Source organism: Wasmannia auropunctata, unplaced genomic scaffold, assembly GCF_000956235.1.
Source record: "Wasmannia auropunctata unplaced genomic scaffold, wasmannia.A_1.0 LD279492.1, whole genome shotgun sequence".
Taxonomy (NCBI): domain Eukaryota; kingdom Metazoa; phylum Arthropoda; class Insecta; order Hymenoptera; family Formicidae; genus Wasmannia; species Wasmannia auropunctata.
This window is the reverse complement of record NW_012083398.1, coordinates 1-381: the sequence shown is the minus strand read 5'-3', so window position 1 is coordinate 381 and position 381 is coordinate 1. Positions and strand designations below refer to the sequence as shown.

The following is a 381-nucleotide window of genomic DNA, read 5'->3' as shown; positions in this document are numbered from 1 at the left end:
TTTATACCGGACACACTGAGCTGCCGGGCATTAAGAGATTCGTTTATACGCATCAAGCCTAATCCGTACTTGGCGACGCACCCACGGAACTTCCCTACCGCGTTGCCCGATTCGTTGAGAATTTTCTCATCGTACGCGAACGGCTGGTCGACAACGGTGTCGAACAACAGGGGCATCAAGCGCTTCCTAACTACGCCCGTGTGATACGTGCGCGCGGTCAGCTCCTGGCCGATGTAGCAGCCCTTGTGAAAACTAACGCCGTGCAGGTAATCGCAATTGATCTCCAAGGGCAACGCCTTCCCCGGCGGTAGATCGTGCATGCCTTCCCCTACTCCCAGCTTATATCGATACGCCCTGTAGTCGTCCCCGGGACTCTCCGAC

At 56.2% G+C, this 381-nt stretch overlaps 1 protein-coding gene across 1 annotated transcript; it reads right to left on the bottom strand.

The window, feature by feature from the left end:
* Positions 1-7: 7 nt before the first annotated feature.
* LOC105461730 (putative transferase CAF17 homolog, mitochondrial) lies at positions 8-377 on the bottom strand (the record flags this gene model as incomplete). Its single annotated transcript, XM_011708241.1, has 1 exon — positions 8-377. A coding segment is annotated over one exon (370 nt), but the record flags the coding sequence as incomplete, so codon positions are not given.
* Between the last annotated feature and the right edge of the window lie 4 nt (positions 378-381).